This window comes from Nothoprocta perdicaria, unplaced genomic scaffold (genome assembly GCF_003342845.1).
Source record: "Nothoprocta perdicaria isolate Ctin4 unplaced genomic scaffold, notPer1 scaffold_221, whole genome shotgun sequence".
Classification (NCBI taxonomy): domain Eukaryota; kingdom Metazoa; phylum Chordata; class Aves; order Tinamiformes; family Tinamidae; genus Nothoprocta; species Nothoprocta perdicaria.
The window spans coordinates 570360-586165 of record NW_020455423.1 but is presented as its reverse complement, the minus strand read 5'-3'; the positions used below and the strand labels follow the sequence as shown (position 1 = coordinate 586165).

The following is a 15806-nucleotide window of genomic DNA, read 5'->3' as shown; positions in this document are numbered from 1 at the left end:
GGAAGTATTTTTCTTTATTGCTAAAATGCCACTGCAAGATGTTAAATCAAAAACATATATCTGTACTTGGAATAAACATCTTGTCTGCAGATTTGCTTTAGAAGCCAAAGCATGTTCAGGCCAGACTGAAAGCCATAGTTCAGTTTATTACTGAGTGGAACTGTTGCACTTGGGAATCTAAAAAAGGTTTTTAGCAGACAATTACCAGATTTAAGAAAAGATTGCAATATGCCATTTTCTTTTCCTTTTGGGTTTCTTCTTTCAAAAATATTTCAGATATAAAAAATTTCTGTAGACATCTGACTGCTGGAAGAATTACATTACCGAGGCTAAAGTGCTCTTTACAGGACCTTCTCTTATCTCTCTGTCCTACCTATCTCACAAACATTCAGTTTGGAGAGTTAAGGTTCTGATAGCCTTAACCTGCCATAAATATCATATAAGTGTCACAGCAGCCTTTAATGGACATATATTTTCCAAGAGAAATTCTGTACTATAAGGCAACTCTGATTAATGCTATTAAAAAAAAAAAGCAGCAAAGTTTTACAAATTTTGTAAAATAATGTATTTATATTTTTTGACATTATGTAAATTTGAAARGAGAGATTTATCATCTTGAATCTTAGGATGAAATGAAATTACTATGCTTTCTTGTCTTGGTTCTTCATTCCACTAGCAGTTTTGCTTGACAGTAGGACAAATTTTTATTTACTGTTCTTTCCCCCCCCAAAAATTAATTTTGTTCTGTATTTAATTTGCTCTGTAATTTGTTCTGTAAATTTAGTTGTTCTGTAACATTCACTTTTTTCTCTAAAAAAATTCATTTTTTCTACTTTTTTTTTTCTGCTAACACCTTCACACTTTCATGGCTTTGTAATTTCAACTCTACCCAGCCCTGGTTCTCTTTCACCACAAATATTTTAACCTCTTTCGTGAACTAATTTCCTTTATAAACTGAACACTCCCTCTCTTCTGCAACCTTTTCTAATATATGTTCACATCCTTACATTATTTTTAAGGTCAGTTTCTCTTCTCATTGATCAGATCTGATATCCCGTACAAAAATTTAAAAGATATTTTCCCTTTTTCCACTCTCTGCCATATTCTTTGTCCAGGCCTTGCTCTGCAGCTTAACGCATGAAAATCTGCTCACACCCTCCAGTGCTGAGGGGTAAAGACTGCATGTAATTTTGCTGAATTATATTATCAAAGAAAATAATACAGACTCGTTCTACTTTGGGACTCATTTTTAGTAATAAAAGAGTCAGTGCTGGGCCTTGGTTTTACAGTCCCTGATTCTGAAATTCTTGTAGAAACAGACATGTACCAGCTTTGAAGTTGGATAGGATAACACATTATTTGTATCACAGCATTGCTCAGATATTTCAAATCAAGTAATTTGAAAAATTTAAAACACTGTTGTGGGCACATTTTTATGTTGTAACAGTTAGCCACTTGTAGAGGGCATAAGAATAATATACTTTCATTATCAATTTTCTTCATCATCTCATCCCTAAATCTTTATCATTAGATAGTTTTAACAAAAAGATATATTTATGAAAATGATGGATACATTGAATTATTATTATAAAAGAAGTGCAAAATTAATAACTCAAGTTACCAAATTGAATGAAGGTGGTTGTCTTGCTCCAACACAAAAACTACATAGTGATTCTCAGAAAAGACAAACTTAGTGAAATGTGAGAGTTTGCTTACCATTAGGACCCCAAAGTGTGTGAGGTGGTTGCATAAGCAAATTGTCTCATTCTCATTGGACTCTGCTTGCACCTTGCAGCCTGCAGGATTCCAACCACCATTACCACCTACAGACCCGAAAACAGAGAAAGCATTCTCTCCAATAAACTCATATCAACATATCTTGAACAGACTTCTATATTTATTTCTTGTATACCAAATTGAATTAGTAAATATTAATCAAAAAAGTAGTGAGTATCAGATTTCTTAGAAAAATATACCAGGTAAGTGCTCTAACTTAAGAGCCTGTTAAGCAGAAGGAAATGGAAGTCTGTAATAAAGATAGGAGTATTTGTTTTAATTAATGAAGGATGAAAAAGACTTGATATTCAGATCATATACTAAGGCACACCTTTGCTCTGCTCAGCAGTAATATGGTTTTAGAGCTTGCCTTTATCACACTAACGTGATGTCTGTATCTGCCTCCCTCCCACTCATATATCCTCAGGCCATATATGAAAGCATATATGTTCTGTGACTATAGGGTCCTGTTCTTTGTTTCTATGTAACACAGAGAGCCAGAATGTTTAATCTTAACTATCCTGTCTTGCCTTAGAAAGCTATGAAATAAATTATCCTCTTAGCCCATTCAATGGACAACGGGCTATTATGCTGCCATATTAATGTGTATCTCATAGGACCTTATCTTGCAGTCCATCTGGGTGCAAGGTAGATGCTGAGTCTTTATCGAAATGAAATTTGTGTAACTAACATTCTGTGGAGGCAAAAACAACTTAAGATTCAGGAGATGCACAATCTCATAATTAAATATCCCCATATTTTTAAATGCGCAGTTAAAAGGGTGGTTGAAAACCATTCATGTGTCTCCTTAGCATTACTATTTGACTTACCCATACAAGTAAGATCAGTGAAAAACTTCTATCAGATACAGAAAATTAGACAAAATTTATTTATAAATTCAAAATGTTATCCAAACTTACATCCAAAATTTGTAGCAAGAATACTTAACATCTGCTGTTACTAGAGACATTATTATCCAGAAGAAATCAAACAGTCTAATGATTTCTTCCAATTCTGCAAGAACGGCCAAGATTGTGACTAGTTTTAAAACATGGACATTTTTATTCCCCCAGAAAAGACATAAAAGTATTTTTTAACTTACCATTTTTGTTCATATCCCAGAAGACACATGTAGGTTTAGGATCCTCCTATGAAACATGCAAAAGTAAATTTTTTATACATCTTGTCAATGTAAATGTTTATTGCAGATGCTTTACTACGTGTGCTTTTAGTTAATGAGCAGAAGAATAAATATTACTTGGATTGTTCAAATATCTTCTAGCTTCAAACTAAGTCTTATTCTTCTAGAAAAACAGCTCCACCAAGAAGATGTTAAAACATATAGCGCTGTTTCTTTACACTATTCCTTTTCCACTGATGAATTAGTTTTATAGTGTCCATTAATGTTTTACTTAGATATCGCATTTTAATATTTTATAGATCTCTAGTTTCATAGTTTCTTTTGGAACAACTAATGACCAACATATCAGTGAAGAAAGCCAAGCTGATGCTTCTGTTTTACTGAATTAATTATAGTTATCTTTTAAAAATGTGTCGGTTCTTCCTTTGCAGGAAACTGTATAGCAACAAAATACTTGGAACAACTATTAACAAAGAAATTCATGTTTGATCAAAGTATTTAAGTCATTCTGAAGTTCCAGTGTAATAAAGGAACTATGATTTTACCTATGACTTTTGGTATAAAAATTGTCTCACAGTGGCAAAATTAATAGACTTTCAGAAAAGTGTTAAATCCTGAAAAGAGTGAAAATACTCACTATCCATCCAGATACCAAGACTTTAAACTCATCCTTTAAAATATATAGCTTGCATCTCTGTTTCTCTGAATAATCAAGTTATTCTTACCTGAACTTTGGTATGCTTAATTGTTATCTTCACAGAATCTTGAAGGTCCTGAATTGTTAGGTTTCCAATACTGCATGCTACCACAAAACTGGTCAAGTTGGCAGGAGTTTCTGGATCCTTAGAAAGATTTCAAAAAATATAATAAATGCTGACACAATATAGGACATAAAAGTCCAAGTAACCAGTTTTATATTTGTCAGATGCCAGAATAAATAAACTTTCAGTATTTTACACTTTTGACCACTCAATATAAGAATATATTTTTATAAGATCAAATTATAGGTTTGCCACATAGAACTTTCCCTATTTCCCCTATTGTCATAAACATCTAAAAGCACAATTATAGAGAGATTATAAGGCAAAAAAAGAAATACCTTTTAATCACTTTGATTCCACCAGAATTAGCTAATTTCCCTGAACAATTCTTATTTTACTGTCAATGCTATTATTTTTTGCAGATGGGAAGTTTGGGGAAAATAACCTGTTTTCCGTGTATAACTGCTAAACCACCTTCTATCTTATCATGAATGACCAAGAAGTAACATATTCAAAGCAATGCTATATACTGTAGGAGACAGTATTTTCTACAAAGTCTTAATTGGTGGAAATGAAAATAGAATACTTAACGTTGTCACAAGGCAATGTTATTCCTAGGCAGTGAGAAAGCATAAGTTTGAGATTTTACCAGAGAAGCATATTTTCCGTGCAAATATTTTGCAAATTAATTATCTAAAAACAATTGATGTTTTTACTAAACCATTAATGTTTTTAGATGGACTGAAAAAATTACTGCTCACTATTTATGATGTCTTGTGCTGCACTTCTACTGAAATGAACATTATATGAGTATATGAGCTATACAGTATATGAGTTATATGAGAGTCTTCTGCATTTACATTTGAGATGACTAGTCACAAGTCACTGCTTTGGTTTTACAGACAGATTAATTTTAACAGAAGCAATTAATGGAAAATGTGAGTTAAGCACATATTTAAATAATTTGTTGGTTGAAAATGTTCACCCATGAATAATTTGAAAAATAAGAATTCAATTGCAAGGAATTTTGGTTGCAGATTTTACTGTTTTACCTTTAACCGACTTACCAAGTATACACATTCTAGTACCACTAAAGGACATGTGTGGGTTGCACACATACAATATTACAAGATCTGTTATGAATGTAGTCACATGCTTTTATTAGCAATGTGAACTGTATACCAAAATTTAAAAGATAAAAATATATTCTTAATCACTTATGGCAAGACTATTGTATTTCTGGGGTTCCTTTATTAAGTGTATTACTCTTGTTTTTCTTAAATATGGGCTTAAAGTGACTACTATTCTAAATAGCTAAAGATACTTTAGGATAAAGATATTTTAGGGTGTATTTCAGAAGGCAATTCAGGGTCATGGGTATTTTCTTGCCTAGATTATCTGAAGAATCTGGATACACTGCCAATAAAAACGATAATACAGGGACAACACAATACTACAGAGTTTTGCGGATGCAGAAGGGCCAAAGGTCACTTGAAATACTAATGGGAAAACAAACTCAGTTTTTTTGAGGCTCAGCTTACAGTTCATTATGAAAAGGTATCCTTCTCAATGATTTTTTTTTTTTTTTAGCATAGCTGTGCTTTATATTTGTTTTTCTATGCTGTTAAAATCTTTCTAACTTTTTTTGGCATATATCTTGCTGGAACAATTTACAAATACCATACAATGGAACCTAAATGAGAAAAAAAAAATCTACTTTGATTCTTTCAGTTTTCAGATATAAATATTTTTTACCTTTATTTGAACAACTGTGTTGTCTATATAAACATCCACACAGTATTAAACATGGCATGCTTGTGGGAACACATATGTGTGAAAAGAAGAACAGTATATGTATAAATAAATATTCTCTGGCTGATGACCATCAGTTCAGAGTTTTAAACTGAATGCAAACTGTCCATTTGGCGTGAGCATCATTCAACGGCTTTAAGGAAAAGAAAGACCATTTAGCTGTATTATAGGCCAAATGTCCAGCTGAGAATGAACCTAGCTCTAATGTCAAGACCCTCTATTAATGTGCATAAACAGATGACAGGGCCTTTGAAAAGTCTTGCTAATTTACTGTTTACCGGAATTCAGTTTGCCCTTGATTATTCTAGGTGTAAGTATATCCCACATGAGACAGGAATTTGCATTGAAATATCTGACTGTATACAACTTGGACATGGCAAATGTTTTGTCATTCTGAACGCTATTCCTAATGAGTACAGTTGCTACCATTCCACTCTTGTAGCTCATGAGTTGCTTCGAAATGTTTACACTACAAGATACTTTAGCAGCTGCCTTTGAATCACCTTAACTGAAATCATTTCAAGCACATTCATATTTACCTGGAAAAGACCATTTTTATTGAAGAAAGTAAATTGAGCCCTGGATATGACTTCATATTCATCTTGACTTAAGTTCTTCAGTAAACTTGATGGCAGAACTACAGAAGCAATGGCATCTGTCTGATCCTTGTCAAAATCAATCTGTTAAATAAAAACAACAAAAGAAAATGTTCTAACATTCAACAAAAAAAGCAACTCATTCATTGACCACAAGCGGGTTCAGACCTTTATGCAAAGAAATCTAGACATTGGACTAGAATTATCAACTAATACATAAAAACCTGTAATAAAAAAAATAAGGCTTAGAAGGTTCCCCCTTCTTGCAGCAAGAGATACTGCTTCTACAGGAAATTTGCAGATGAAAAAAATGACTCATTCACTGTCAGACTGAAGATTTTCATAATGCTGAAGTCAATAATTTTGAATAAATTTCAGGCACCTTGAACTGAGTTCTTGCATCTGCATGTACAAACCATGGAAACACCCTTTTTTCGGAACATCTAATTTGTGGGGGGCACGTCAGATAACTGCTTGACATGTGACTTCAGGAATTTCCTCTAACATCTACGAGTTCCTTTTATTTTTTCTCTGTACCTAGAACTTCTAGAATCCCCAAATCACTTGCTTTGTGCAATGCCTCAATAACATCTTCTGTAAGCAAAGCTGCCACTTGTCCATAAATATTGCATTTGTGCTGAATCCTACTAATTTTCTTTGCTTGCATAGTGCGTAGCATACATCACTACAGTGAAAGAAAAAATACTATTTTCCTTTCTCAAACACTTCTGTAAGCTTCAATTCAAAGCTTCTACTCATACTCAATAAGAGTGCCAGATTTCAAATGTAAAGAACTTAGCTTTTTTTCTTTTTTTTTCCCACAAGTGGGGCACTTCTTTCCAAAAAAGATAAACACTTTTACATATTGGACCTCCACAGAACATCATGTCATTAACAGGAATTGCTTTTGTGATAGATAGACAGAATCACAAAACACATGAAACACAAGTTACATTTAACTTTTCATAAAGGACTCATGACCCAGTCACCTTTAGACACTTCTAATCATAGACAAAATGAGAGGGACGAAATGGATCACTCCTTTTATTTCTCCCTCATCCACACACATACACCTTAAAATTAAATAAGGTTTCATGAGGTTTATCTTTGTGGTGTGACATAGGGCCATGAAAGATCAGTTATTGCTTGTGAGTAGAGCACTGAGTGAACTGCTCTGACTACATGGCAGTCCCAGCTGTGCTCCTGGAAACCTCACAACAGCAATGTCCCTCTTAGCTGGTGCAGGTCAGGTTTGCTTACCGTGTTGCCAGGGGCCTATGGTGGACTTATCTCTGCATGAAACTAGTGTATACAGTGCAGAAAATGTTGCAGTGAGTATCTCATACTGCTATAGAATTACTGTATGGTTTTCATACCATAGTTTTTAAATGTGTTATTTTGTTATGAAACTACCAAAAAAAAAATTCAATTTCACATTTTATGTATAATCTATATATAAAATAGATATGGAAACCTATAAAACAGATATGGAAATTCCTCTGGGGATAAGTCTTCGTATTAACTAATAGTAAAAATACTGCTCGCTAAACGCTTGTTCTTCATGAAGATTTATTAAGCTCCTATCAGCTTTTCTAGCTGTTATATTACAGAAGGGAGGGTTAAAAATAGCAATAGTCACTGCTGTAATATTTTGTGCTATATAGGACAAAAAGGGATACTTTTTTGTCATCACTCTGAGGTTAACCGATAGAGGCAATGCCTCAACTATGGCACAATGACATGACATTCAGCAAAGGAAATAAGTGTGCAAACTTGCATTTCATTATAGCTTGCACAGCAGTTCTACAACTATATGCTCATATAGCATGGTGAATTCAGTATGTATGACCTTATCCATTAAGGAAAGGGGAAAAAGGCATGTCGTGTTTGCTGTATAGTAAACTGTTGAAGAATTTTACACTGAGATGAGGAAATTCACATCCTAACTTCTCAAGGAGTAACTTGTTCAAGCAATTGTTTCATAATCAGTCATACAGGAATCATGCATTCTTAACTAATAGGAAGTTTCAAGCCATAAGCTAATTTATTAAAATTCCAAGTTTGCATCAACTTACTGTGAGTAACAGGTACCACTGGAAACTAGTAGATATGGTTCATAGGTATATCCTAACAGGGGTAAAATCACTTGAATAATAGGTTTTCAAAAGATAGTTCTGCCACGTGAATCAGAAAGCATATATGTGATAAAGACATCCCATTAGGTATTGTGTGCAAATAGAATGGAAGAGGCTTCTTTATAGAAGTGTGGTTATATTACAGGAACAATTTAATAATGTGAATCATCAAAAACTAGCTCAGTCAAAGGTTTGGCAAGAAACATAAAGACAGAGGGGACTAAAATAGAATCTTTCCAACTGTTATGGATACATTTACTTGAGATCTACTTTAAGGGAAAAAAAAAAGGAAATAAAAACTGGAAACATTCTGACAGATTTTGAAGAGTTTAAGGCTCCCTGATGAGTCTGAGATAGATCATCAAATCAGTGGTGAACAGCTTGGGCTTTCACAAGAGAATCTCCCCCAGCAGGGATAGCAAGTGTCTTTCCTGACAGGCATGGAAAATATAAGCCATGATCACAGCTGCTGCAGACATTTCTGGTGGGGAAGATGCTAAGGATTCTCAATCAGCTGTTGGAAATGTAAGAGCTTCAGAAGAAACTTAAGTTCCAATAGGAACATTACAAATAATTTGATGGAATTTGGATTTTATGATTCTTCAAACAGTGGTATAGTAAATGATTCCAGGACAAAAAAAAAAAAAAAAAAAAAAAAAAAATCCTGGATGTCCTCAGTCCACACATGGTAATTCTTATACATGTAGAACATCCCAAATCTAATTTCAAATTTTTTCCTTTCCTCTTTCCATAAATACAGGATGAAATTTGGAGGAGAAATAATCAGTTTTATTAATATCAGAATTAGGCAATAGCAAATTTACAGTTAAAGAATTATAGAATCATTATGGTTGGAAAAGACCTTTGAGATCATCAAGGCCAAACCTAAGCCCCTCAACACCATACCTCTTAAACCATGTCCCTAAGTGTCTCATCTACATGGTTTTTCAACACCCTCAGGGTTGGTGATTCCACCACTTTCCCGGGCAGCCTGTTCTAATGATTGACTACTCTTTCTGTGTAAATATTTTTCCTCATATCTAACCTGAACCTCCTTTGGCGCAACTTGAGGCCATCTCCTCCTTGTTCCTCTTTTTGCACATTTTGCCAGGAGCAGGAGTCTTCTGGCATGGGCTTCCTTGTGCAGCCTTTTTAGCTTGCAGGCCACACCGGGAGGTGTTGTCTCCTGGCAGTGGCTTCCTGGGGAAAGATGCAGGCAACCACAGAAGGACTACTCTTAACTCCTACTGAGAGATCTCCTGTTTGCTCTACCTTTTTCTGAGAGACTCAAGGTTGCAGTGCCTCAAGCCTTGCAGTGAGGTAGATGGAAGGCTGTGGTATAGCTCAGAATGCTCTTTAGCCTCAAGGAATCTGCACAGAAAGGGCCCTGTAGGTTACTGCATTCTTTCAGGCAAGATATACCCAAAAGTGACATCTTTGGGGCATCATTGAAAATTTCTAATATAATTGATGTAAAGACATTTTTGGCTAAAACTTGTATGAATATAAAGGCAACAAATCCTTATTATATTAAATTCATTTATACCTTTTCAAGCCAGCACTTGAGATTTGATSCAAAGTCTATATAGACTGTGTATATAAGGCCTGATGACTTTTAGCTTATTATTAGTTATAATAGTCTTTTTTTACTACTTTTGATTTCTAAATGATGATCTATCTATTAGGATTCCTGTCTTTCCAATTTGAAGTAGCAGTGATTTTGGTTTTAGAAGCATTAGATGCTTCTACTCTAGGGACCAGCCTTTAGGAATTATACATAACTGTTCCACATGAAAATTCAGATTTGACTCCTCTGGTCCACTAGATAGTAGATTTTTATATTTCAGCTTTTCTATGCTTCTCCAAGTTTCACTATATTTGAAGGGTAATCTACAATTTAGATTAAATAACTAGAACTGAGATTGATTTGAGAAGTCAATCCTATATGAACACCTTGAACAACACAGGATATACCAAATAATGCTATGAGCCCATGTGAGAGCAACTGGATCAGTTTAGATGTCCACTGGCAGTAGATGTCTAAACCATACTGAAAGCTCAAAAAACTGTAATCTGTAGAAATATATAGGCGTTTTACTCTCAAATTGAAACTCATCAGTGGAGTGGCAGTAGTATGCAGAAAACACTCAAAGATTATGTTTTCCTTTCCAATAGTCCAAAACAATGAAAAAAAAACAGAATCACAGAATCACAGAATGACTAAATAGCTAAGGTAGGAAGGGACCTCTAGACATCATCTAATCCAACCCCCTGCTCCAGCAGGGAGACATCCAGCACATGGCACAGGGTTGCACCCAGGTGGGTTTGGAAGATCTCCAGGGAAGGAGACTCCACAGCCTCCCTGGGCAGCCTGTTCCTGGGCTCTGTCACCTCCACAGTGAAGACAGAACTTCCTGTGCTTGAACTTACACCCATTGCTCCTTGTCCTGTCACTGGCCACCACTGAGAAGAGCTTGGCCGCTTCCTCCCTACATTCCGCCTTCATGTACTTATACATATTGATCGTATCCCCTTTCAGCCTTCTCTTCTCCAGAGAAAATAGGCCCAACTCAGTCTCTCCTCGCATGAGAGATGTTCCATTTCCTTAATCATCTTTGTTGCCCTCTGCTGCACCCTCTTTAGGAGCTCCACATCCCTCTTGTACTGGGGAGCACAGAACTGCACACAGTACTCCAGGTGCGGCCTCACCAGAGCTGAGTAGAGGGGCAGGATCCCCTCCCTCCACCTGCTGGCAACTCCTCCTGATGCAGGCCAGGATCCCATTGGCCTTCTTGGCCACGAGGGCACAGGGTAGGCACCCTGTAGTATTCCTCTGGACTGTCCTTCCAGCATCTAGATTTGCATGTCAGGGACTTTTACTAGCCTCCAGTTCTTTCTCATGGTTAACTTAGTGTCAACCAGGACTCCCAGGTCCCTCTCTGTGGAGCTGCTTTCCAGCAGGTTGACCCCTAATCTGTACTGGTGCCTGGGGTTATTCCTCCCCAGGTGCAGGACCCTGCACTTGTCCTTGCTGAACCTCATGAAGTTCCTCAGTTCTAAAGCCAGTTCTGGATTTATAAACAAAATATTTTTCATCATCAGATGAAAACGGATTCATCTGGGTTTCCTACTGCTCAAGGAAATATTAAATTGATCTGTTTGGATGACTGCAGGAAAAAGGGAAGGGAGTAGTAGGGCTAGTAATGGGAATTTTAAGTGTTTTTGTAGTACCCACAGGAAATATACTTTGAACACCAGACACTTCAAATATAATTTTCATTTTATACCTGAAAATCAGATGCATTATTCTGTGGGCTGACACTGAAAGAAGAACCTTTGAATGAAGTTGAGTTTATAGAAGACACTCCAAGTGCGAGGTTTCGTGTTGAAATGCTCATAGATGGTCCAGTGAACTGGATCTTTAGAGCCAAGGCATCAATAGTTTTTAGAGCTCTAAAAAAAGAAAAAAATAAAATCTAAATATTAAGTAGAGAAGAAAGAAAGTGATGATATCATATATTCTCCATTTCAGAGATCATTTTCTTATTACTGACTGTCTGCCACTCACTTGTCACTCACAGGGATACTGTCAGGTAAATTTAGGTACATCTCCTGAAAACAAAAGGTTTTGATTGACAGAAAATACTTGACCTCATATCAAAGGCTGTGAAACAATCTTCCAATGATACTTAAATCTATGGCATATCATTTATCAGGAGACTTCTCCTATATCAAATAATTTATCTCTGACATGTGTATTATTTTGTTAAGTAAAAGTTTTGATATAACTGAAGAATCTTTTGTTCATCTCTCCGAACTCTTTCTGATCGAAATCAAAAAAGTTTGATTTATTGCAATTGTCTGTCTATAAATGAAGTACGTGCCCATTTCATAACAGGCATTGAAACAGATTTTTCTCAAAAGCGATTTTAAGGGCAGAAATACTTACTCTGAAGATGACGCAGCCAATACGCTATCTGAACTTGTTAGAATATTGGAAAATATTGTCACCACAGTAGAACCCAGAGATTCATCAATTTTTTCATCATTCACAATTTTTTTTAGCTTCTGGACAACATCATTCACTTTGTCTGAAGTTAGCTGCTGCCCTTCACCAGTAAGATTCAATAGCTGATTGGCGATATCAGCTGCATTTTCTGTAAGTGTACACATAAACAGGAACAAAAAAAGAGAAAATATTGTATATTAATCCTGAAGTAACTCTTTTTTTTTTTTTTTTTTTGCTTACTCAAGTTATAGTATATTCTATAGTACTTGTAATGGATATTGGGGTTTATTCTTTAACCAATTTTATAATTTTATGAAGTATACGGTACGATTGTGTCTGTCTTTTCCCTTAATTTCCCTGAGCTTGTAAATCAGACTAATTATTGAAATGCTTTTTGAAATAAAGAGTATATTTTCTCTCTTTTTTTTCTCTTTATCCTCTTCTCCATTTTTTATTGTGAAAAAAAAATGTTTCTCTTTCATTTTTGAAGTGAAACAGTTTCCTAAGTCACAATTACTGATAAAATATTCATCTTTACATATAAGCTCTGGGCAGAAATTCTGATCTCACTATGAATGATTCCTGTACCTTGAGAGGACTATACTCCTGTTTGCAGGATTGGAAATTGCAAAACAGAAGCAAATTTCATGAGAATAGTTTTCCTGAAAATGGAAGTTTGATATTGTTTTCATTGACAAAATACTAACGTAATTATATATAAACTATGTTTGGTATCTTCTGGATGGAAAACGAATGTAAAAACTAGCATCATACAGTCTTAAAATAATTGAGATGTTACTGGCTATTCACAAATAAGATTCTGGACACTGGATTTTTGGTTTGAAACTGGTTGAGTTCTTTAATGTTGTGCTTTCTAAAGTAGCATTTGCTACTTTTAAGAAATTATGTTCATTCTATGCTAAAAGATGTTTTCATGTAGCCTGACTGGAAGTATCCAACACAATTTATAAAGTGAGTTAGCCAGCTTACCTATAAGTCCTGTATAATCAGCAAAGAAATTAAAAAAGGCTTCTCTAGAAAGCTGTTCAGAACAGGAACATACTGTAGGTGCTCTGAATTACTCATTTTCTCCACTGACTACACAGAAAGATGTGGGAGCCTCCAGCACTGCTGAAGTGGCCAAAAAATGATGTCTATTTATTTTATTATTCCTTTATGGCCAGAATGAGTTCAAGTGGAATTTTTTAAACAGAAAAAAACATAAGAGACTGAGCTTAAACCTAGGGAAGACAGTGGAAAACTTTCCATCAGCATCAATGGGCACTAGAAACAGTTAAAAATCTGGCTTGCATCAAACTGACACAAGCTATCACTTGCCACTATTCTTGCTTAAATTAGATGAAAAGTTTGATTGATTTCATTAATTCATGACCAAAGAGATTCATGGAAGTGCTGGATTCAATTTGGTGTACTTCCCCAGAGTTTAAATATTTCCTTTGCTCTGATTTTTAAAAAAGATTTTAAGTAACTTAGCACAAGTTAAGGAGAGGAAGATACCTTTCCTTAGTGTAATTTCCTTCCTTAGACTAATTATCAACTGAAGCCTACATTATTTAGCCAAAGATGTATATCAATGTACCCACCTGTACAATTTCTCAGATCAGGTTGGCCCCAATATGATGTATAATTCTGCAGTCCCAAATAGCTACAAAGAAAAAAAAATGTCAAAATACACATGAACTGTAATAGCAAAATAATATAAATGTCTCATAATTCTTTTGTAAATATCACATTAATATGCTCTTCTCAATTTCCAATCTACCATTAATAATTCGACTCCAACTAAAATAAATTGAATGTTGGAAAGTGGAAATACTTGATCAATTCAGCGACAATGGTAAGACAGAAACCACAGGTCTTTCTGATGAATTATCAGCTGTAACAATTTGATCAATTACATCAGTGGAAATTCTGGCTTTGTGTTTCAAGAAACACCCAAGTTTCTATATAAACCCCTATTATACCTGTAATGTGGCCTATTTAGTAATTTCTTTTTGATATAAAGGGCTTTGACCAAGTTCATAAGAAAGAGCAGTAGCTCTTAGAACATGTACAGGAGATATATGGAGATATAAATTTACGTTACATGTGAAAACCTTATCAGTCTACCATCATATCCAGATTAAGGGTAGACAGAAAGATTCTGTGAGGTGACACAGAGGTAGAGAGAAAAGGGTTTTTTTTTTTCCAAAATTCTTTCTCTAAAGCCTAACAAAAACAAATTATCCAATATTAGACATACTTTCTCCCTTGTTTTTCTCTAAGGATAATCATGCTGATCACAGAGGCCAAAGCAGGATGCAGAACAGTTTCCACTTCACTAAGAGGAGGCTCAGGGGAGACCTTATCACTCTCTACAACCACCTGAAAGGAGGAGATGATCTCTTCTCCAGAATAACTATTGGTAGGACAACGGCCTTAAGTTGCACCACGGGAAGTTCAGGTTAGATACTAGGAAAAATTTCTACATGGAGAGGGTGGTGAAGCATTGAAACAGGCTGCCCAGGGAAGCAGTGGAGCCACCATTCCTGGCGGTGTTCAAGAAATGGGTAGATGCACTTGAGGGACATGGTTTAACAGGCATGGTTTTGAGGGGCTTAGATTTGGCCTCGATGATCTCAAAGGTCTTTTCCAACCATAATGGTTCTATGATTCTATGAAGCTCTGCTCCAGTGATAGGGCCTTTACTAAGGTAGCACTCTAACAAGCAATCTTTATCTTTGGGAAGCACAGTAATAGCAGAGTCCATTAGCACAGCCTTCCGCCTCAGACAAAACATGTCACACCTGTGTTCTGTGTTACCTAAGTTGATGGAGGCAAAGGCATGGAAAGCATGATAATTTTGATGAGAAATATTGCATATGGACAATCAATGGCATTGTGTAAATCACAAATGAGCAATAAAGATAAGCAGTACTGGGGCAGGGGAGGTCAGGAGCGTTAATTTGTAATGATTATGAGGTTCTGACATAAAAACAATTTGACCCCTGCACTATGTACTTTACAACAAAAGTTGGTCTATCAGAATGTTAACAGTTCTTGTACAAGATTAACAGGCTGAGGAAGTGAGCTAGTTAAATATAATGGTGGCTGTCTTCCTGTTTGGCACAGAAACTTTAAGCTGATTCATATCCATGTTGCCATTTTATTTGAAGAAAGCAAAAGAGCTGGCCTTCTCTGAACATGTTCCAGATGCAATGTGGGTGGATATGACTACTATATTACAATTAATTATGATTAATTTAAATACTGAACAGATTAATTAGTATTGCATCTTAGTCATGTTCAAGATACTCAAAGGAGATCAAAGCCTTACTGTTTTAATAATGTATCACAGGAAGTAATAATATTCCCTTTTTGCAAATGAGAATTAGAGATACTGTGTTTAAAACATTTTTGATGTTCATAAAGAAAGAGTATATTAGGGAAAATTTATCCCAAACCTTAAAACTACATAACTTCATGCATAAAATTATCCCTGCCTTCGATTATGACTGAGTACTGCCAAAATACTTCTTTTACAAGATTTCTTTGATTTTTCTTTAACTAGATTAG

At 35.3% G+C, this 15806-nt stretch overlaps 1 protein-coding gene across 1 annotated transcript in view; it reads right to left on the bottom strand.

Moving 5' to 3' along the window:
• The window catches only part of ADGRG6 (adhesion G protein-coupled receptor G6), a 109328-nt gene that overhangs the window by 17570 nt on the left and 75952 nt on the right, over positions 1-15806 (bottom strand). Inside the window, exons 12-18 of the mRNA XM_026039197.1 lie at positions 13835-13896; positions 12171-12378; positions 11509-11674; positions 6030-6170; positions 3643-3759; positions 2879-2924; positions 1717-1823 (exon numbers count right to left, since the gene is read on the bottom strand). Coding sequence (XP_025894982.1) covers positions 1717-1823; positions 2879-2924; positions 3643-3759; positions 6030-6170; positions 11509-11674; positions 12171-12378; positions 13835-13896 — 847 coding nt within the window. The remainder of the gene's footprint in view (positions 1-1716; positions 1824-2878; positions 2925-3642; positions 3760-6029; positions 6171-11508; positions 11675-12170; positions 12379-13834; positions 13897-15806) is intronic.